Raw genomic sequence first — 22,182 nt, forward strand, 5'->3', positions numbered from 1 at the left:
GGAAATATCTAGATACAAACTTACTGTTATGTAATTGAGGTTTTAACATGAAAACCAAGGGGTAAACACTGCTTTTTTATTTTTTTGCTCAAATGAAATATGAAAATTATTTATTATTCATCACTTCTGTTTGTCCACAGTTGATATAATTCAGAAATAGGAAACCACATGCTGTTAATGCTTCTTAAACATTAGCATCCAAGTAGTCCTAGTGGAAGAAGATAGAGACAGGTCCACTCAGCCCTCTGCAGAGCTCAGTATATGCTGAAGGTGATTTAAGACTGGTGAGAAGCTCCTGATATAAAATTTCTTTTAAGTTATGTTCTTTCTCAAAATTTTGTGGTATATTGCCTTTTACTCTGTGCTATAATCCATGTTTTATTATAAAATGTATTAAATTTAACATTTTGCAAAATGCAAAAGTTCAAAGTTTTATAATATTTTTTTTCATAAGAGTAGATCCCTGTGAGATGCCTATTGATCTTATGATTTTACATGGCCATGCATTCACTAAGATGTGTACATCTAATTTCAGAAGTATTAGGGTTCAGAGTATGGACTTTGCTGTCATATATATCTGGTTTTGAGTCCTTGCTTTGACCCTCACCAGCTGTGTAACCTCTTTTAACCTCACTTTTCCAAACCTCAGTTTTCTCATCTTTAAAATGGAGTTACATACTTAATCTTATTTTTGTTATAGGAATTAAATTATGTACGCAGTGCATTGCCTTTTGATGTAAACAGCTTGGAAAGTTGCAACTGTTACTGTTATAGTTCTATATGTAGAATTTTTCAACTTCTGATAAATATTGCCATATAACTCAAGGGAGAAAATTAGTTTTGTGTTGAAGACACTTGTACAAATAAGCACCTAATTAGATAGATTACGTTAGTGGCTCCTTAAAACAGCATTTATATATACTACTGAACACATTTCCAAGCATACCATCTACTATTCTTTAAATACTTGATTAAACTCTCCCCTAACAGTAGGACATTGAGCTCATATAACTAATTGGCCCTGGTAAGCTATAGATCCATTAGGTTTTAAATATAATTTGAGATTTTACTATATATATATACCTCTTATTATATATACCTCTTGTATTTATATAGAAAGTTATAAATTCATGTTCATAATTATATCATATATATTTCAGAATTTTATTATGATAAAATATGCATAACATAAAATTTACCATTTAAATTATTTATATAGGTGTGCATTCAGTGACATTAAGTATATTCAGTGTTGTACAACTGTCACCCTATCCATTTGCAGAACTTTTTTGTCATCCTGAACAGAAACACTGTACCCATTAAACAATAACTCCTCTTTTCTCCCTCCTTACCCTGCTCCATATCCCCTAATGACCTCTATTTTGCTTCTGTCTCTCTGAACTTGCCTATACTATATTTGTTCTTTTTTTGTCTGGCTTATTTCACTTTGCATGATGTCTTCAAGATGCATCCATTTGCGGATGTATCAAAATTTCATTCCTTTTTAAGGCTGAATAATGTTCCATTGTATATACATATAGCACATTTTGTTTATTCATTCATTTGTTAGTGGAAATTCACACACACACACACACACACACACACACACACACACACACACCCGGCCAACTGTTGGCTGTTGTAAATAATGCTGCTATGATAATTGGTGTACAAGTATCTGTTTGGTTCCCTGCTTTCAGTTCTTTTGAGCATGTATCTAGAAATGGAATTGCTGTCTCATTTGGCAATTTTGTGTTTAACTTTTTGAGGAACCTAAAACCTTTTTCACAGTAGCTGCACAATTTTAATACACAAGGGTTCTAATTTCTTCACATCCTTGCCAACACTTATTTTCCATTTTTTGATAATAGCCTTATGGTTGTGAAGTGATATCTCATGGTTTTGATAATTACCTCCCTAATGATTAGTGTTTTCATTGATTATTAGTCATTCTTATATTTTCTTTGGAGAAATGTTTATTCATATTCTTTACCCATTTTAAAATTGTGTATGCTTTATTGCTATTATGAGATTTTTTTAATGCCTTGAATATTAACCTTTTATTAGATATATGATTTGCAAATATTTGTTCCCATTCTTGGCTTGTCTTTTCATTCTGTTGATAGTGTCCTTTGATATATAAAAGTTTTTAATTTGGATGAAGTCCAGCTTATCTATTTTTCCTTTTGTTGCCTGTGTTTTTGGTCATATCCAAAAAAATAATTGCCTGTTAATACATGCAGACCCAAGGAAAAGCCCCAAGACTGAAAATCTACCTCCCTAAATAGAGAGCAGAGAAAGACTGAAGAAAGAGGCTGCCACTCTAGTATGGTAATTAATAGTTTATTAAGAGAAACTCACATACGGGGCATGCCTTGGGCAGCTGCAAAATGCAGTGGATCCCCATGATACTTGGGAGGTGCCAAAGAATTCTATAGGTTAAAAGTGGGGAATGATCACTGGTATTAGCATGTGAATGCTACCAGGTATGGGAAATTACTTTAATCCTTGACCAGGTCAGGACAACAATCTATTCCAGGAACCAGCACATAGCAGGAGGCAGGGAAGGGGTGCTGATTTATGTTAGAACAAACATCAGTTAGGATCATACAGTCTCTAAGAGGGGTTTGCTGAAAGCAACTTCTCTTCTGGCCCAGATCCAGCTCGTGGGACAGACAGTGGTCATATCATAGAACATTCTCTCCTCTACATTGCCAAAACCAATGCCAGGAAGAGTTCTCTTTTAAGAGTTTAATAGATTTACACCTTATGTTTAGGTCTTGGATCTATTTTGAGTTAATTTTTATGAAGGATACAATGAAGGATAAGAGTCTGATTTCATTTTTTTACATGTGGATGTCCTTTTCTCAGCACCATTCGTTGAAAAAACTGTTCTTTCCCCATTGAAAGGGCTTGGCATCCTTGTCAAAAATCATTTAACCATATATGTGAGGGTTTATTTCTGGGGTCTGTTCTACTGGTTATAATTCTATCTGTATGCCGGTAACAAATTGTTTTGATTACTGATTCTGTAGATCACTTCAATAGTATTGTCACTTAACAATGTTTAGCCTTCCAGTCCATAAACATGGATGTCTTTCCATTTATTTATAACTATAATATTTAGTAGTTATCAGTGTATGTCATTTACCTCTTTGTTTAAATTTATTCCTAAATATTTTATTCTTTTGGATGTTCTATAAATGGAATTTTTTTTTAATTTTCTTTTTCAGTTTATTTTTTGTATATATATACTTTTAAGAAAAATGTTTATTTGAATCAGATCTATAATAAAGAACTAGTAAAATTTGAATGGTTCCACTTCTCTCCCAGCCCTGCAACAAATGAACAAACCTAAACACAATTAAATTTCATAGGATAAGCAAGCAGTGAAATATAATTTTATTACACACTGACAGTGCTTAGTTGTTTTGAAGGTCTGTGGGAATATTTTAATTTTTTTACTCATATTTCTGTCATCCTAGAATCCTCTGAAATTGAATATGAATTATTTTTAAAGATGTAGCAGATTTCCTTCCTCTGATAGTAATATTTAAGGCAGGTATGATTTTTCTTTGTTTTAGGCCACAATATGTGAAAATGCCTAAAGGCAAAGACGTACTCTTTCTAACTGTAGTTTTATTAAATATCTTATTGGTATGCATTTCAGATTTTTGCTTGATCACTCTTCATTTGAGAGGTATATTTTGGATTTTAGTGTAGGTGTTTTAATTTAAACTAAAATCGATGTGTTTTGGGTGTTTTATGTTGGTAGTAATTCAGTATTGGTTTCTTTAACCTTACAGAGTCTTTTGTAGAGGTCAGTAACTTTATGGAATGAATGTTGAAGTTCATTATAAGAGTAAACCCATTTGTAAGTGATCTAACCCATCTCTACATTAGTGCAACAGTGTAGTTAGGTATGTAGAAAAGCTTGGATTGGGACTTGGAAAACAGCAGCTGATCAATACGTGACCTCGTTTTATTGTGTGTTTGTGTTTAAGAACAATTTATTTAATATATATTGTTGATTCATCAATGTTGAATTTATGACCAATAACAGGATAACTCATGCCTGAACAAGGCTTACCTAACACATGTATTTTCTCAGTAATCATGACCATGGCCTAGTTGTTTCTAGAACTTAGGGAAGATGTCAGGGAAAAATAACCTAGATAATTAGTAACATAGATTTCATCCCTTTTTTATTACAAAATTTTATTCTTTAGAAACTCAGTTCCAATAATTTTTTTTGCTTATTTTCTACCATTCATAGTATAAAGTTCATACAATAGAAGGAAATGTGTTCCACCAATTACAGTGCTTAACACATTTCTTCCCAGAAATATTGTCTTACATATATTTCTTCCCAGAAATATTGTCTTATTGTCTGACAGTTTCTTTAGTGCTGCTGATACTGCAGTTCATGAATATTATCAATTAAATAGTCTTTTCTGGGTTGTAGTATAATTATTTATGTATGTAATTGGCATATATAATATACATCATAATATAGGCATATATGTAATATATAATACATATGTAACGTACATACACATCATTACTTCTATAGGAAAATGTTTCAAGTTCCATATTTTAACAACTGGTTAATATAACCTGATGAATTTCTTTGTTTTGGTTTTTGTGTATGTGTGTATATTAGTCTTAATGTACTTTTCAGTTAATTTTGAAGTTTATATGTGAGTGCAACTGAATATAAACTTTTTATTTGACTTATCAGTCTCATTTGTTTACTTACTAATGAAGACTTTTAAATGCTTTGTTTTGTGTATGTTTTCTCAAATAATTTCATAATAAACATTTAGATGACAAATGCCTAACATTATATACTAAATTAAAATATATCTTGGATCATTTTAGTTAGATCATTGTCATACACTAGCAACTCATATTGAATATAATGATTTTGTGCTTTTAATATCTACTTTGGATAGCTAATATATTAATGAATTTTTTTTTTTTTTTTTTGCTTTTAGATCGTTTGGGGGATATTTTTCATCTTAGTTGCATTGCTGTTTGTAATTTCTCTCTTCCTGTCAAAGTAAGTACACTAGACACATTTTCTAAAGCACTTATACAAATCCTATAATGTTACATATTTTACATGCTGAATTCCACTAGTGTAGCCTATTGATCTTACCTAGCTATTTTACTTAAAGTGTTCTACAGCATTAATTCAAAAAATGACTAAAAAGTTCCAGTAATAGATAGTATTTCTTTATTCTTTATTAATTGAACAATATCTGTAAGATATTTAAGTGAGGTTTAATTTGTTATCTGAAGTTTTCTTTAACTCAGTTGAATTTTCATGCTTAAGTTATAAATTAACTGAAAATGTAGTCATATAATGTATAAAATCATTCTTTATGATTTTTTGTTTTAGTTTGGATAAAGCTCTTCATTCAGCTGGAATTGATTCTGGTTTCATAATTTTTGGAGCTAACCTGAGTAATCCACTGAATATGCTTTTGCCTTTACTACAAACAGTAAGTAAAAAATCAGTCATTTTATACTCTAGCAAATATTCTCACATGCTATCAAATTATTATGTTGAAAAAAACTTATTAATACTTGATAATATATGCTTGTCCCCTCTGCTGATTTGGCTTTTTATTTATATTTAACTTATACATTGATTTGTGCTTTAAAGATTTTTATATTGATATAGTGCTACACTCTTAAATTATACATAATTTGACTTGGGAAACATTTTAAAACTCAAGGTGAACCTTTCCAAGAAATTCTATTTTTAATTTTGATGAAGTTTTTTATTCCATATTTAAATGCAATTCTTAGCTTAATTTGTGGTACTAAACAATTTGGTATTAGTTTGGTATTGTTTTTTGGCAGGTTCTTTTATGTTTTTTTTTTTTGTATTTTCATAGCAGCCTGATCTAAATCACAGTTGAAATTTTAAATATTTGCCAAATATGAATAATGAACTTTTAGTTAATTTTAATTTTATATGACTTCTAGAGCTCTGCTTATGTATTGAATTTAATTTTATCCTTTTTTTCAGGTTTTCCCTCTTGATTATATTCTTATAACAATTATTATTATGTATTTTATTTTTACTTCAATGGCGGGGATTCGAAATATTGGCATATGGTTCTTTTGGATCAGAGTGAGTATAACAGTATTATTTTTATTTTTTTCATTTTGTGCATGCTTGTTATTGTAAATTATCTTAAATTTATAATATTGTGATACTAAAAGTGATGGAAAATTGCCTTTTCATTTGATATTAACATAAAAGTGCTTTTGTCTAGAGTGATGAGTGATTTTGCCTCCCCTGGTTACATTTGGCAATGTCGGGGGACATTTTCAGTTGCTACAACTAGGAGGTGCTACTGGCACCTACTGGGTAGAGGCCAGGGTTTCTGCTAAACATTCTGCAGTGCACAGGGGAGCCTCCTACAACAAAAACTTATCCAGCCCATAAAATCACTAGTTCCAAAGTTGAGAAACTCTGGTCTAGAAGTTATATTATTTTCTTTAGTGTTTGGCTGCATGCAAACACATTGAAGCACAAATGGATGTACTGTAGCTCAAAAGATGATCCTTCCTAGTAGGGGTTAATGACTACTATATGTGATTGGAGAAAGAGTTATTTTCTTCTTATACTCATTTTGAGATAAATTAAGAATTTTAAAATGAAGCTATATTAGGTCGAGGCTACTTCAAGCTGTGAGTAAAAGAAAACCCATTTAAATAGTGGCTTGAGCTGATGAATGACTTCTTACTATGGAAAAGGAAAAAAAATCTAGTTGCTTTAGTAGCTCAAAAATGTCTAATCCAACATCTCTGGAACCCTCTTGACTTCTCCCTCATAATTGTAATTTGGCTGCTGCAACTCCATTTATCCTGTCCCATGTTCCATAAGGAAAAAGTAGATAGGAGGAAGTGGTGACACCTATATTAATAAAGCAAGACTTTCTCAAAAATCCCCAGCAGACTTCTGCTTTCCTTTCAGTGTTTAATATTTTATCACTGCTAGCCACTACGAGGTATAGGGAAGCTGGGAAATGTAAACTTTTAGGTGATCCTATCATCATCCCATCCAGAATTACAGTTCTGTTACTCTGTATTGTACTACAATCAAGTAATCAGACAGGTAGGTGATATCTTGGTTGCTGAAATAAAAGTGTGCTCTGTCGTTGAAATGAAGCACGTCTGTCACCCAGTTCTTTGTATTTGTTAGCATTTGTTTTACTTTCCCTCCAGTACAGATGCATGTGAAAATATCTGTAGTCAGATTATTGTAAGTTATCATAAACTAGATTTTATGGCAGAGTATGTGAGAATGTTACATATTGCATAGAAATGAGTATAAATGTGTGACATGTCCTTGTGCAGTAATATTATTTAAAAGCACAAATATATTACTAATACTTAGAGTTTAAACTAATTCTTTTAATCTTTGGACAGAATTAGAAGTAATTCACAATTCTTCTTAGCACTATGAACTTTTAACAGATCCTATTACATAAGTTTAGGTTTGTCTGGAAACCTGTCATGTAAATACTGATATAGTCTCTAGGTCTTGAGTTTTTAATGGATCATTTATTTAGGAGCCTTTGGATATAGATGCTTTGCCATGATTTTAAAATAAACAAACTTAAACCTGAAAGTTTTGCAGGGAGAAAATTATCTTTATTATTATTATAATTATTTGGAATGATTAAGAATTCTTAGTACTTATTTTGCAAAAAAAAAAGGAAATGGTTGATTGAACTGTGTTTATTACTCCTAACACATGAGACATAGTACCTCACAAATAAAATATATTGCTGAAATATTGTTATTGTCTTTTTTTCTTTCCAGTTATATAAAATCAGAAGAGGTAGAACCAGGCCCCAGGCACTCTTATTTCTTTGCATGATACTTCTGCTCATTGTCCTTCACACTAGCTACATGATTTACAGTCTTGCTCCCCAGTATGTTATGTATGGTAGCCAAAATTACTTAATAGAGGTAAGTGCAAAATTTAAAACTTTGTTATTTTGATATATTAAAGATACTGATATTTAAAAGCAAATTTTAATTTGTGAAGGCTGGCATAAGATATTAGTTCATCAGATTAAATTTAATATTGCTAAAACTAGTTTTTCCATTTCATCTTTGAGCATATTTGTATTTGTTTCATATAAATTCTCTTTTAAAGTAACATTGAATTTCATTATAATAATTACTTAAATGGATCCCATGGTGCTAAGCTACTGAGCTTTTTCTCAACACTTTATTAAAACTTACAATATTTCCTATAAAATAATATTTTAAGTAATTTTAATAATGTGGCTCCCCAAAAAGTTTTGATGAGCAAAATGTGTCTGCTCATCAGTAATATGAATACCACAGGAGACATCTTATAAATACTTTATTTGTGGGGAACTGGGTGTTATTTTTTCTTAACATGAAAAAATAACACTGATTTCTTAATGTTAACCTTTCAAAAGCCAATTGTGATTCCTAGTTTTGTAATCGTAATTGTAATCCAGCTAATTTGGGATTTTTGACAATTTAAAATATTTTGACTATATCTCATTTAACATATTTTGACAGCAGAGTCAACTATAGAATGATCCTTTTCCTAAAACACCTCTTGTTCTACCTCCTAACAATTCAAATCAAATCCATGTTTCAAGGCCTTGCCTTAATAGAGTCTTTGTTATTGATCTAGTCTGCCCAGATCACTTCTTTTTTATTCTGTATTTCTTTCATTTTTACTTTAACATGTAGTTAGGAACAAAAAATATCTAACTAGCACATCGAACCCTCAATCAATACCATCTATAATATTGCTAAGTGTTCAAAAGTTAGTTCATTGAAAAATATGAAGTTATAATGTGGGTGGAACAAAGATAAGGCATGAATCATGATGGAGGTACATGAATGGGTTGAGTTTGGGAAACAGTACTGGAAGATCATTCGAATCATATTGCTCACTTGTACCTTTTTATTCTTGCTTCATCTCCTGCACCTAGTTCATTTCACTAAGTCATGCTTATTAAATACCTTCTATAAGTACATGAAATGAGATCATGTTTTGCATTGATAAAAGATATTCTTTTCTTGTTCCACTGTGGAAAAATAAGTACGCTCTTTGGGAAGAAGCTTTGTTGTTCAACACAGGACCTAAAGATTGTTGCAAAAAGCTCTAACGTTAAATTTATCTTAAAATTTACCTTTTTGAATATTAGTTAAATGTAGTTTAATAGAAAACAGTATAAAGTTCATGATATGATTACTTTTGAATCAAAATATAATTTTAATACAATATTTACATTTTAACTGTATTTCCATCTTTCAGAGCAATATAACTTATGATGACCATAAAAGCAATTCAACCCTTTCTGTGCCAAAGAGATGCGATGCAGATGCCCCTGAAGGTAAAGCAACTCTTACCAGTTGTCTTAGAATTTATGATTCTGTAAGAGAGGCATTATCTTACATTTTGCTGTTAATCATTTGATGCACTTGTTTTAATATGTGGTGACAAAGGAACTTTGACAAAGAGGAAATTGGTAAGTCTTTTCAATCGAATTTCTTGGTGGTATAAATTATTTTCATTAGAGAAAGGATCGTTATAAATTAGTTACTTACAGAGTTACAAAGGTAGTTATTATTTATCACATTTACTAGTATAATACGAAGTTACTCTTAAATGATTTGGTTTTTTTTTTGAAAAACTCAAAGTTTTGGTGGACTCTACAATTCTTAGGACCAAGACTGTGACCTAGAACAACTTTTAATTCATCCAAGTCTAGTTACTTTAGTTAATAACAATAACATTAATAATAATAGCAGTAACTTTTAAAACATATAATTGTGTTTCAGGCACTGTACTAAGTATTTTATGTGTATTCTTACAAAACCTCTGTGATCCCGTGGTCTTAACCTCTGTATATTTTTAGAGAATCACTTTCCCCCTTAATTTCTGTGCATTAAAGTGATATTTTTCTTTGAATAGTATAGTATCCTGTACTGTTTAAGGATTCCAGATTCATTCTTTAAAAATTTACAGAAGTTTTTTCCTACTCTTGCCTTCAAAGTGCTTTTATTTCAGAGTAAAGTAATTGTCAAATATGGTGTAGTTCTTCATAAATCATTCGTGGGTATCATTATGAAGAAGATAAATTCTGTTTTTTTTTTAGCAGAGTCAACTATAGAATGATGGAATAATAGGAACAGGCACAGAATACAGGGATAGCCCAGAGGAAGAAGTAATTAATTCTACCTGGAGGGGATCATTGTGGAGTTGTAGTGAAAAAGAAAAGCTATAGAAAAGGGATAACAGAGCTGCGTTTCAAGGTTAAAGAATAACATATCTGGTATATGCATCAAGACAAGGCTGTTCTAGTCAGAGGGAAAAAATGCACAAATAAAATGATCTTAAACTATATGAATATGTTCTAGAGAATTTAAAACATTATTATTGTTTTGTTTTTTAAATTATGGGGGTGTAGAGAGTTATCTAGGAAGGAAGAAATGAGATTGCAGAATTAGATGTCAGACCACAAAAGGTCATGGAAAGTAAATAAAGAGCCAATAAAGTAGAAGTTATCTGATTTATTTTTAGTAACTTAATTATAAGTTATACAGAGAATGGATTTGAGATGAGTCCCTTCCGCCCCCAAGAATTATACCATCATGTGAGGGTGAAGCAGAAGTTATATTACTTCTAGAAACTGACAGCAGAGTCAAGAGCAGGAAGGGAAGAATCACATCCCCCAAAAATTGTAACCACAGACTAGCTCTTTGCTGATCTGCCTTCCAAATACACATCACCAGAGTAAAGTTGTTTCATTGGAATCTCAGACTGGCAGTGCTGTAGGCACATGACACAAGTAAATATTTAAAAAATAACAGAAACAACAACAACAAAAAATCTTACTAGAAGAATAAACATACCTTAATTCCAGGCTTCGAAGAATTCCTACAAAGGCGCACAAACAGATTTCAGTCAAATATTCAAGCATACAAGGAAACAAAGCACCATGAAAGAGCTAGAAGAAATAGCAGACAGCATAAAGACACTTGCAAAGGCTTAATATTAGAATTATCAACACAGATTATAGAATAGGTAACTATGATAAAAGGAATATGACCAGATCAAACTATTGGCAGAGAACGACAAACTGTTAAAGAATGAAATTCTAGCAGACTTGTAAATGAACCAAACAATATTTAGAAATGAACATAGAATAAGTGAAATTAAACTTAGTTTAGAGGACTATATTTTAAAGCCACAATGAGGTCTCTCCACAGATTGTTTATTAGTTGTAAGAGAAAAAGTAGTAGCTATCATGGCTATATATCAGAGAAATGGGGCAACTTCTGTGTTACATATAGACCAGGGCTTGGCAAACTTTTTCTGAAAGGACCAGATACTAAATATTTTATTTTTTTTGTGGGGCATATAGTAGTCTCTCATACTGTTCCACTCTGCCATTGCAACACAAAAGCTGCTATACACAGCACATTATGGATGGCTGTGGCCATGTTACAGTAGAACTTAAAAAACAAGTGAAAGGGCTAAATTGATCCTTTTGGGTTATAGCTTGCCAACCTCTGAGAATAGACCATAATGAATTCAGGGCAAAGGCAAGTTGACAGGAGGCTTCTGCAGTAATCTAAGGGAGAGCTTATGTTAGTGGTGGCAGTAGCAAGAAGTGGTCAGATTGTGGATATATTTTGAAGGTAGAGCTAATAGGATGGGCTGAAGAGCCTGGTATAGAGGAGGAGAGAGAAAGGAGTCAGGGAAGATGCCTGTGTTTTAGAGCTTTAATTAGAAAATGTTGCTTAATATTTTATATTGTACTTTTTATAGTATCTAGAATAATTGTGTTTAAAATCTATTTGTAGCTATTAAGGTTATACTCCCCCCCTCCTTTTTTTCCTTTGAGCCTGTTTGTTTTGTTTTTGGTATTCTTTCATAAATTGAGAACTAATAAAATAACTTAATAGTTTCTCAGTCCCACCATCGGTCATTGCACATTTTCTCATTAGGTTTCTCTTATAAGTGAAAGCCTGTGTGTCATAATGTGATATATAGAGTTAGGGCATTATTTCATGGACAAGGATGAAAGCCAAAGAAAGATGTTAGCCTGTTACTTGTCTGTGGGTAGCTCTAAATGAGACTCATCAACTCTGTGAAAGTAATATATAGAGCTTCGCCTTATTTTGGTAATGTTTATAAAAGTGTTTAAAATGCATAGTTCTTAGGGAAGACAAGCTATTAGATAAGGACTTTGGACTACATAGCCACTCTACTATTTCTTATACTATTACCATTCTTCAAAGCACAGTTACATTCATTCACTCTTTCTCCACACCTAATCAGTTGCTAAGGGTTGCAGAGTCTGTTGTCATGACTCTCACATGTCATTTAAATTAGATCTCCCATGAATTGCTATACCTTTTAACTAGTGCTCTACTTTGATCCACACTGCATGGTACTGTTAATTGTTCTAAAGCAGCGATTATCACTGTCACATGCATCAGAACCTCTTGGAAGGCTTGTTAAACATAGATTGCACAATTTTTTATTCAGTGTATTGGTGAAACTTGAATTTTCCGATAGTTCTGGTCTGGGAAGCAGACCATGGAAACCATGTTTCTGAAGTACTCTGATAATGCCTTTCCTCCAATAGAAACTTGAAGTACTTCCTCCTCAGCATCTGATTAATTCAGTATAGAATTGAAGGATTACTGCTATTTATCTTACAAGTACCTTTTTTTCAAACATATTCTGAACATGGCTATCTTTTCTACCTTTGTTTTTCAACTATTTGTTCTTAAAATGTCACAGCTAGTTTCTACCCCATTCCTCCCATTTTCATCATTCAGAATCCTGACCATCTTACAAGGTTTATTTCAAACCTGACCCTCTTTTGAACCTCTAAACATGTATAGAGTCTCTTTTTTTCTTTTGAATTCCCATAACATTATATTTCTTATGATATTACCTTACCCTGTCTTAATTTATAGTCATTTATATATCTTATCTCTATCCTTCTCTTTTATAGGAGTGTAAGCTCTTTGAGGATATAAATATGTATATAAATATATTTTCATTTGTCCTCAGACAGCATTTGTAGAATTGAACCATGTTTTTTATTTTTCTCTTTTTGAAAAATGTTAGTAAAGTAACATAGGAGGATATTAATATAGCTAATATTTTGTAGCTTCTTGCTCACTTTATCTGTTGGGCGAAACTCATTGTATTTACCTTCTTTTAAGTACCTACTGACTTCCTTTTCTTATTTGGATCAATTGCTTTCTAATTCTGCTGCTCAGCTCTAATGTTATAATTTCTGTTCACTGGGCTTCTGATGCATTATAAACCTTATCTTCTTCTTTCTTAATTTCTTCTCCCAGGCCCTTAGTTTTGTTAGAATTTTTTTTTAAAAAAGCAGTGCTTTCATGAAATACATATCTGAAAATTCCTTGTATGTCTGAAACTTATTTTGTTCTCAAAATTGATACAATTGATGGGTAATTTGATCGTGCTTAGAATTCTACACAAGAAATCATTTCTTTTAGAACTTTAAAGGTATTGCATCATCTGTCCTTCATTTTTATCTGGTGAGAAATCTAATGCCAGCCTATTTCTACTTTTGAAGCTAACTTATAGTTTCTCTTTTTTCCTTTTTCCTTTTGGGAAGCAGTTGTTCATTAGTTGTTGAATATCTTCAGTTGATCATCTGTGTCATTCCATATTTCATATTTTCTGCCTACCATTTTACTCTAGATTCTTTGATATGTATCAAGCTTTATCTTCAAACTGTATCTTGAATTTTTTATTTCATGTAACAAATTCTTATTTTTCTTGAGTACTTTATTGGTGTTCTTTTTCAAGCATCCTTATTTATGGATGTAATATCTTCTTTAATAGCTAAAGGTACTAAACATTTTTCTAATGATTTTCTTCAAGTAAAATTACAAGTTTGTTTATCTTAGAACAATTCTGTTTATCTTGTTATTTCTGCTCATACTGGTAGTTTTCTGTATATATCTGATACAGTTTGTGTATTCATAAAACATAATAAAACTGTTTCCTTTAGAATTTCTATGATTTTTTATTTTCACCATTTTTTTCTTTTTACCTAGCTCCCTCGGTGAGATTTAATAAAACATTGATTTAACTGTATGCCATTTTTTAAATTTTAATATAAATACACAACTTTGGTTTTTATTACAAATTTTAATTTTTCTACCCTCCTCCCCATTCTCATTTGGATGTATGTTGTTAATTTCTCAGATCCTTTTATGTGTGTATATTTCTTGTGCTATAAATCTATTTAACAATAAAACTATGATTAACTGGGATTTTACTTCCAAATATCTTTCAGATCCAGTCTTCCTTTCTATCTCAGCAGCTTGTGTTTTTCACTTAGATTGTCTTCTGACTCATTGAACCTCTTTCTACTTACTCTCAATTTCTACTACCAGTCTACACTCCACTCATGTAATTTCCTTTCTGAAAATGATTTGGTAAATAATTGCTAATCATGTCACAATAAAGTCCAAACTCCTTAGCCTGTATACAGTTAAGATTTATATGTCTATTATAAATATTCAGTAGTAGCAAAACCTTAATCAGAAACCAAAGTCAGTATAATCATAGACAACCATGAAAATGAAGTGGCACTCTGAATAGTCCAGTCTTCCGTCAGTTTGTCACTAGTCAAACAAAATATTTGCTTTAACATTTCTTCACCATGATACATGCGTTTCCTCAAATGCCCTCTATATATGCATATGCATAATAAAGATTCATTTTATAAATAAAGCACAAATACAGAATGTAATTCTAAGTTGATTTCAAGTGAAAGTATAATATGATGACCTAATTGTGGCTAAAATCAACACTGAATGTTGTTTTTAAACACATTTAAAGTAGAAGGTGCTGTTTATCATACTTAATAACCAACATTATCTGAGTGTTAGGTACATCAACAATGACATACAAGTAGTCTAAAAGCAAACAAGAAATATATAAAATTTATTGAGTATATTTAAAAAGGTTGCTATTACATGAAAAACTGATTTAATTGCACTTTCTATTATCTTACTAGTTTGAAGAGCTGGAGAGAGGGTGGTAGTAGCAAGATTCAAAAGTCTTTTGATTTTATTCATGTACTACAGGTGCCCTTTCTAAGCTCTCAAAATTTTTATCTTTTTTGTATGGCCACCTTGTCATCAGGAAAGAAGATTTTTATCTGAGCCCCTATTTTTAGTTTTTCATTGTTAACGTACTCTTTAGTTTAATTGGTGCTTTTATATGTCCTTTTTAGGAACAGCAGTCAGAAGTCTCCTGAACACTTTGATTTTAGAACACAGTCCCTAAATGAAACATTTAGCAATTTAAATTTACTTTGTAGGTCAAACCAAGTTCAAAATACTTATTTATAATTTTTAAGGTAACTTTAGAAAGACATCTATAGATCTAGATATCCATGATTCAGGTGAGCAGCTGAAAGGTGGCAGATGGTGAGGAGAGAAGCCCCCCACCATTTAATCAGTTTCTAATCACTGCTGGAATATAAAATATATGCACGGGGCTTATTATTAACCAAAATTCTTCTGTGGACATATGCTACTTTATATAAATATAAATATGTATACATATAAAGATAACTACATTGTGTGTGTGGATTTGTGGTCTATTGCACTAAAAATGATTTTACCTTTGTATCTTACTTTAGAAGGCTTGTATCAAATCTACAACCTTGGAAAATGGTAAACATGTAGAACAATGTGACAGGAAAATTATTTAAGATATGTTTTTTGTGGCAGGCAAAAGAATCAGTGGGTATAAGCCAATTTAAAATGTCACTGAGTGGTTTATTAGACCTCTGGGGAAAATGATTTGATTTTACTTGGTTCTGCCAGCTCAGCCTCTGCCTTGTAATCTCTGTTCTGGCCCTGAAATTTCTAATTTAGTCAACTTCTGACTCCTGAAATATCTTTAAGTATGGAAATGAGTAATAAAACTTTTATTTTTAAAGTTTAGAATGTTAGCAATGTTGAGAAGGTTGAATGAGTTTTTTCAAACGGGCTTATACCTGTACAGTGGAACTTGTATAATAATTAAGCCATGGAAGGTACTGTTCTTGTTTTTATAATAATTGTGAACAGGCATTTTAGCATAAATCACAGCCTGTCCCGCTCTTCATTTTGAAATATTCGTATTGGTTATTTTTATTTTAAGATATATAACTATTTAGCCAATATCCTGTTACTAAATTATACATATTTGAATTTTACCAAATCCAGTTATATCTGTTTTGACTATAGAGACAGAAGAATAACGAACACAGTAGTCATGATATTAATGCCTAAGCAGTTATTTTCTATACTGCTATTGGACACATACTTCTGAAATCTTAAGATTAGTTATTTTTCTTGCTACCATTTGAGCACCTCTTGAGAACTGTGTTCTTTATCATGGGTTCACTTATACCTTGAAGAGAGAAAAAGAAGAAAATTAATATTAACTGTCCCCTTGCATGGAAATTTGATTTACACTCGGCCCTCCGGGTTTCATATCCATGGATTCAACCAACTGTGGATCAAAAATAATTTGAGGAGGAAAAAAAAAATCCCAGGAAGTTCTAAAATGCAAAACTTGAGCTTGCCATGTGCTGAGCACTACACTGAACCCATGTGAAGGTTGTGATACGTAGGTATACCCTGCTGTAAGCTATATGCAAATTCAGGTTATATGCAAGTACTGTGCCCTTTCATATAAGAGACTTGAGCATCCCAGACTTTGGTATCTGAGGAGGTCCCAGAACCAATCCTCGGTGTTTACCAAGGGACGACTGTACCTCATTTGGTCTTTAGAATGAACCTGTAAGGAAATATGATGATATCATTTTACAAAGACAGAGTTTCAGCAGTTCAGGTTTGCTTCTCCACATGGTAGAGAAGGGGCTAAATGATGTTTGATACCAAGTCTGTTAGATCAGAGTCTGGGCTCTTACTTCTCCATGCTGGACATTTTAGTTATACTTCCATTTTCACAACATATTCAGGTGTGTTTTTTTTGACACCCTTGGGCTCTTGTCATATTTTAGTCAAAAGAAATTAGAAAAATGTATTATTTAGCAATATGATTTTTAAATAAAATACCCCTTTTTTAAATTTGGTTTACTTCAACAGTCATTGAATATGAATACCAGATACTCTTATAGGTTCTTTGGAATACTCAGGCTTATCTAACTGAAAAAGTGACAAATCAAATAGTTATATTGCTATGAAGAAAGTTCTATAATAGAGGTAAGAATAAAATGTTGAGGGAGCAGAGTAAATGGCTATGAATTTCCTGTCTAGTAGTCTCCTCTGCTAGACTGAACTCCCAGTACCCAGTGTAAAGTTGTAATCCTGGGTGCTAGTAACTGTAGGACAGAAGGAAACATTTGCTCAGCCACTGCTGCTTGATGTCTTTTTGATTTTTCTTAGGGAGCTTTTGAATATTTTTTTCTAGATTTTTCTGTTGAGAAAGAGAACAAAGAATATGAACACGGTTCCTGGGGGATCAATAGATCAGCATTAGATCGGTGGTCCTTCCTTATGAAAAGAAGAGGTTGCTTCTCTATTAAACTGCATGTTTTCCTGCCAGAAAAAAGGCTGCTTTGTGCAGTTTGATATGGAGCAAATAGAAGCAAATGTTGAAGTGGAAGGGATTAGAATAGAAAAGATTTAGATCATCTAAATAGAACAGTGGAAGGGATTAGAATAGAAAAGATTTAGATCATCTAAATATTTATATAACATCTAAAGCTTTACATAACAGGTCTTGTATTTGGATAAAATACAACCTACTGCTATTTTTCAGAAACCATATGACAGCCAAAAAAATAAAATGTATTAGATCTCTTGTGTAATAAACTGGACTACAAAATTCACAGCTCAATTTGATATTTTAAGAGAAACTAGCACTTATCTATTGAAGCTGAGAAGAGAGTTCATAAAATTAGAAATCAACAATGTAGTTTCTTAATCAGCAATAGGGTATGAAATTGATCTCCTAATTGCATGTAGAATTTTTTGCCACTGTTCATTTTGGATAAAAATATTCATAAAGTGTAATTTTTTGCAATTAATAGACTGAAAAGAAATTGCCTTCTAAGATAAGGAGTTTCTTCTGTAATGAATAAAGACCTTCTGGAAATCCTACATTAGCTGCAGCATATATAATTTCGGTCTACATTATATTGTGCTGCCCAGACCTTCCTGAATGGTTTTAATAAACATCCCTAGACATCATTTACAAGGCATATGTCAAGATATATAGAAGACTTTATAACCTAATAGAAATAATGTATTTGGATAAAACCAGTGTGGAGTCTGAATATCAAATAACCAGTCTACCACTTTCCCTTTAAGGTACATTTTTTTTTGGAAGAAAAAAAATATATGATTTATTTTTAATTCAACCTATAATGCTACCTAAAGTTTAAATAGTAAGCATATCAATAAATAATGATTATTGTATTTTTTTGGAAGCAGCAGTCATCTTTTTGTAAAAAGCAAAAAAAAAGCTCAAAAACGCTCTCAAGTTTGAGCTGTCTTGATAATTGGATTCTTAGAAAAGTACAGCTTAATACTAACCACATCTGATTACTTTGTTCTTTTTTTTTTTTTTTTTAGTGTTCATTAGGAAAACTTGTTTTCGAACATGTCTGGCACTCTTGGTTGGAATGCTTTGTCTATTTCAAATAAATTGAATTAGCCAGTATAATTTTTTTTATACTTAAGAGCCAGAATTATTGGTGGCATTCATTTTTTAAAACATGTTATATTAGTTGGTAATTTAAACTATAGTAAGGTGATCGAAAGAGTGGGCTTATAGAGAGACCTAGATTTCAATCCAATCTCTAACAGTTACTGTTTGACTTTGGTCATTAGTTTTAGTTAATAACTTTTAGATATATTATTAATAGTATATTTCAAGAGAGAAATTATCTCACAATAGTTTTATATTTGCTTTTGTAGATCAGTGTACTGTTACCCGGACATACCTCTTTCTTCACAAGTTCTGGTTTTTTAGTGCCGCGTACTATTTTGGTAACTGGGCCTTTCTTGGGGTAAGTATGAGAATCCCAGAGGTGATTTGACCCTTAGTGAGTGGGCCGTTTGTATCATAGTAATGCCATTGGATTTTAAATTTTTTACTTTCCGAATGATTTTAGATTTGAGAAATAACATAGATTACTTAAATTTACAGGTATTCTTGATTGGATTAATTGTGTCCTGTTGTAAAGGAAAAAAATCAGTGATTGAAGGAGTTGATGAAGATGATTCAGACATAAGTGATGATGAGCCCTCTGTCTATTCAGTTTGACAGTCTTCTGTCTTGAAGGTTTTATAAAGATGATCGAAATATCTCATGTATTTTTAAGTGTTAAACTACATTAAGATGAACTGACTAGCTTTCATCAAAATGGGAGCATGGCTATTAAAAAACTATATTTTTTATGTTTTCTGAAGTAACATTATTATATCATAGATTAACATTTAAAATTGCTGTAATACTATGTAAATATAAAACTACCAGCTTTGTGAGGGAATGTTTGTGGAAATTTTTTTCTCTAATGTATATTAGTGTTAAATTGATCAAAAATCTTCCAGAATTAATATGCCCTCTTGTCACTTTTTAAAAACATAATAAATCACTTGTATTTGTGCCTTTGGATCTCTAGAGTAATGCGGAATTTTTAAGTGTATATAACTGATTGTCAAAATAATATAATATAGCTGATAAATAAATGTTATCCCTTCATACAACTTGTTTCCTGTTTTCTACTTTAAATCATTAGTGCCATTCAAATAGGTTTCATGAACAGATTTCAGGCTACTTGATGTACATACTATGATTCTTGAAATAAAATACCATTAAGTTTTTGAAAAAGACTTAGGAATTAACAACCAACTCCCACTTAACTCTACTCTCCCTAAATTTTTGTGCCACATTGCTCTGTTCTGATTCTTTGTCTCTCGAGATATATCTACACAGCTTTCACATTTGGCTTTTTCATGTACTCTTTATGGTATTCACCAAGATTAGATTTCCTTCTGTTATTTACCAAGATTAGATTTCCTTCTGTTATTTACTCTTTTTTTTTCCTGGACAATCTCATATACTCTTGGTTTCCATCTATATTATTCTTTCCTAAGCTCTGAACTTAGTAACTAGAAATTACTACTTCAATTGCAACATGTTGGAAATTGAACTCTTCACTTTTCTGGGAACACCAGGCCTCCTTCTGTATTTGTTTTTTGACAAGTGGCACCAGCACATACCTGATTATCTAAACCGAAAATCAAGTATACCTCATTTTGTCCCATGTGTACCCAACTCATAAACCAGTCAAGTCATGTTGATTTCTACTTCTTAACTGTCCTTCCATTTGTCCCCTCTTTTCCATTCTTAGTGTCACTCACCATGTTATGGACTGAATTGTGTCCCCCTAGAATTCTTTTGATGTCGTAACCCCCCTAATATCTGATGACTATAGAGATAAGGCCTTTTTAACGAGGTAATTAAGGTAAAGTGAGGCTATTAGGTGGAATCCTAATCCAATATTACTGGCACTTCTACATCAAGAGGAAGAGACATCCGGGATGTACGCACATAGAGAAAAGACCATGTGAAGACACAGTGATAAGGAAGCCAGTCACAAGCAAAGAGCCCTCTGGAGAATCCAACCCTACCAGCACCTTGATCTTGGACTTCTAGCCTCCATAACTAGGAGAAAATAAATTTCTGTTGTTTGAGTTACAGTCTATGGTATTTTGTTACGGCAGCCCAATCAGACTAATACACACTGGTTCTTGAACTGTCTCACTGGATTTTCTGCCAAGTCTTGACTCCTGTCACTCTCCCAAGAACAGTGAAAATACAAATCATTATTTTATTTCTTTGCTGTGAAAGGTTCTGTTATTTTAGAATTAAATCTGTAAGCCATCACATAATGTGTAAGGTCTTTCTGGTGTGTTTCTTATCCAGATTTTCCTGCTGTCCTCACACTGTTTATATGAGCCAAACTAACAAATACATCACCATTATCCAAATGGCTCTGATTTCTCACATCCTCACTCTGTTGAACTGTTCTTTCTGCCTATGACGCCCTTCTCTTCCTTTTGTCTCCTAAGAAAATATTCTTCAGATCGCAACCTTAACATTATCTCCTCAGATATCCCACCTATAAGTTTCCCAGGCAAAGTTAGATGCTGTCTTTTTCCTACTTATATGGCACCCTGTACAGTATGCTGTGATTTACTGCTTTCATGTCTGCAAATCCTTGAACACATCTGTTTTTTCAACTTCATCCCTGGTGCTAGAACAGCTCCATTGTATATGCCCTCAATTGACAAGTGAGTTTGCTAATTAGAATCTTTAAGAATGAATACATGGTTTAAGCCTATATAAACTGCGTTTAGATCAAGGGGAATGTATATTTCATTTGTTTTAAGATTTATTTTACTACCTACAAGTTTAGAAGTATATTTGTCTTGAATACTACATGTGCATTTCATTACTTCTAGCAATGGTTTGTTTTTGTCAGACTAACCTGTTAGGTTTTCATTTTAGTAGTTGTATTTTTTAAATATTTTTTTTCTTAGATTTAAACATTTGCTTCCTGCCTATTTATAAGTTTTATTCTAACCAAGTTTTTACCCCCTCCCAGTCTTGTGAAATGGCTTTAACTTTATATTTTCATGAAGCTGATTTGTGACTTCCACTAATGAAGAACATATATCTTTTGAAGTCCTCTGAAAGTGCCTGATTTAGAGATCATCCAGAATGATGGTTTTCTAAAAGGTTAAGGCCCTTGTGTTTCATGAAAACTTCAAACTGATCAATTTATGCGGCCACGCAGCAAGGTACGGGCAAAATGAAGATTCTGGATCTGACATCTATCTTAGTGCCACTATACCAAAGAAAATGAAAATGCATATTGCATTTAAAAAAAAAAAAAAGGACAAGAAAGGCAGGAGCTCCAGGAAAACAACAAGCAACACAAGAAAATATTTTCAAGGTATACTCCTCTACTCTTCAGTTAATGCTACATGTATAGTTACAGTAATATACTTAGAATTAATCCATAGAGCACAGTAGACATTGTAGCACTGAATGTCAATATTAAC

At 32.1% G+C, this 22,182-nt stretch overlaps 1 protein-coding gene across 2 annotated transcripts in view; it reads left to right on the forward strand.

Annotated features, from left to right (window-relative positions):
- The window catches only part of LMBRD1 (LMBR1 domain containing 1), a 78,203-nt gene extending 58,477 nt beyond the window's left edge, over nt 1-19,726 (forward strand). For both annotated transcript variants that reach the window (XM_006926406.2, XM_015600644.2), the window contains exons 10-16: nt 4,998-5,062; nt 5,405-5,507; nt 6,041-6,145; nt 7,846-7,995; nt 9,332-9,410; nt 19,027-19,118; nt 19,259-19,726. In XM_006926406.2, coding sequence (XP_006926468.1) covers nt 4,998-5,062; nt 5,405-5,507; nt 6,041-6,145; nt 7,846-7,995; nt 9,332-9,410; nt 19,027-19,118; nt 19,259-19,375 — 711 coding nt within the window. In that variant the 3' untranslated portion in view covers nt 19,376-19,726. The remainder of the gene's footprint in view (nt 1-4,997; nt 5,063-5,404; nt 5,508-6,040; nt 6,146-7,845; nt 7,996-9,331; nt 9,411-19,026; nt 19,119-19,258) is intronic.
- The last annotated feature ends 2,456 nt before the right edge of the window (nt 19,727-22,182 follow it).

Source organism: Pteropus alecto, unplaced genomic scaffold, assembly GCF_000325575.1.
Source record: "Pteropus alecto unplaced genomic scaffold, ASM32557v1 scaffold7, whole genome shotgun sequence".
In the NCBI taxonomy this organism is placed as follows: Eukaryota; Metazoa; Chordata; class Mammalia; order Chiroptera; family Pteropodidae; genus Pteropus; species Pteropus alecto.